Source organism: Sinocyclocheilus anshuiensis, unplaced genomic scaffold (assembly GCF_001515605.1).
Source record: "Sinocyclocheilus anshuiensis isolate Anshui unplaced genomic scaffold, SAMN03320099.WGS_v1.1 scaffold1497, whole genome shotgun sequence".
Classification (NCBI taxonomy): Eukaryota; Metazoa; Chordata; class Actinopteri; order Cypriniformes; family Cyprinidae; genus Sinocyclocheilus; species Sinocyclocheilus anshuiensis.
The window spans coordinates 55,465-56,793 of record NW_015543492.1 but is presented as its reverse complement, the minus strand read 5'-3'; the positions used below and the strand labels follow the sequence as shown (position 1 = coordinate 56,793).

At 40.9% G+C, this 1,329-nt stretch overlaps 1 protein-coding gene across 1 annotated transcript in view; it reads right to left on the bottom strand.

Moving 5' to 3' along the window:
- The window catches only part of LOC107694737 (serine/threonine-protein phosphatase 6 regulatory ankyrin repeat subunit A-like), a 46,059-nt gene that overhangs the window by 16,187 nt on the left and 28,543 nt on the right, over nucleotides 1-1,329 (bottom strand). Inside the window, exon 22 of the mRNA XM_016494417.1 lies at nucleotides 552-762. Within this exon, the coding sequence (XP_016349903.1) occupies nucleotides 552-762 (211 nt within the window). The remainder of the gene's footprint in view (nucleotides 1-551; nucleotides 763-1,329) is intronic.

Here is a 1,329-nt window from a genome sequence, read left to right as displayed (position 1 = left end):
TATATATATATATGTGTGTGTGTGTTTATTTTATTTCAGTTGTTGTTTATTCTTTCAAGTCACAAAATATATATTTTTTCTTTTTAATGGTTTTTGTTTCAGTTTTAGTTAACTATAGTCTATAATATACCCGTGAATCATTTAACTTTTTCTAGCTTTTTTCTCCACATAATCAGTCATTTTCTGTGGCTGTCTGGATAAGGTAAAACACCCACAGATGTAGCAGAAAACATCAGGCTCATGTTTGCTTTTTCTTCTGTCACTGGCCATAACTCTAACCTTGAAATCAGAATTATGCATAAAATAATGTCATATGTGTGAAAATGGGCTGAGAATCGAACTAATAGCAGTAATCTGGCTCAGATTCAGACAGGAATCATGTGTTTGTGGCAGTTTTTCTGCTGATTAAGGGAGAGTACAAGACGACTTCACTTCACAAATGTTGTCAGAAGCAGCTTTTGCTACAAACAGGCACTATTGAAGTAGGCAAGTATACTTGTGTATCAAATCAGTGTGCTCGGACGGCAGTAAGTTTAACGTCACAGATGTACCATTATAACAGGCCCAGTGCAGCGGTGTATAACCACAGTTGTCCTTGAGGACGAGGACAGTCTTCTGGGTCTTCAGAAGGGCCCTCAGAACACCCACATGACCGCAGGCAGCCGCCAGGTGCACAGGAGAACGCCCTCTACTGTCCTGAACCAGCAGACTGGAGCCATGCTGCAACAGTGCCTCCACACACGCCTCCTGACCCATCACTGCCTGTGACAAACACACACACACACACACACACACACACACACACACACACACACAGAGAGAGAGAGAGAGAGAGAGAGAGAGAGAGAGAGAGAGAGAGAGAGAGTGAGTGATTTACACACACCGACACAAACATGCTTTTAGTTTAAAGGGGTCATATGATGCTATTTTAAAGATCATTATTAAAGTCAGAATTGACCCTTTTTTTTTTTTTTTTTAGAAATAGCCTTTGTGCACAGCCAGCCTTGTACTCTTCTAGGCTAAAAAAAACTGTCGTCCATAAAATGCGTTGCACAAATTCGAACATCTGGGTTGTGCTGTTCTGTTGTAAATAAATCTTAACCAATGATTCCTAATTGCATCTACTTCCGGAAGGCCAAATAAAGTGCTTCTGCTTTGAAGCACTTGGCTGCATCAACACTACTGCTGTTCCTGAAACCTTCTTTCTTTGCGTGCACATTTGGGCGGCATTATGCTAATATTTCCACATAGTGACGCAGACATGTGGGGGTGTGTTAGAACGAGGCGTTTTAGGAGGGCATGGACAAGTCTTAACTTTTATAAAGAATA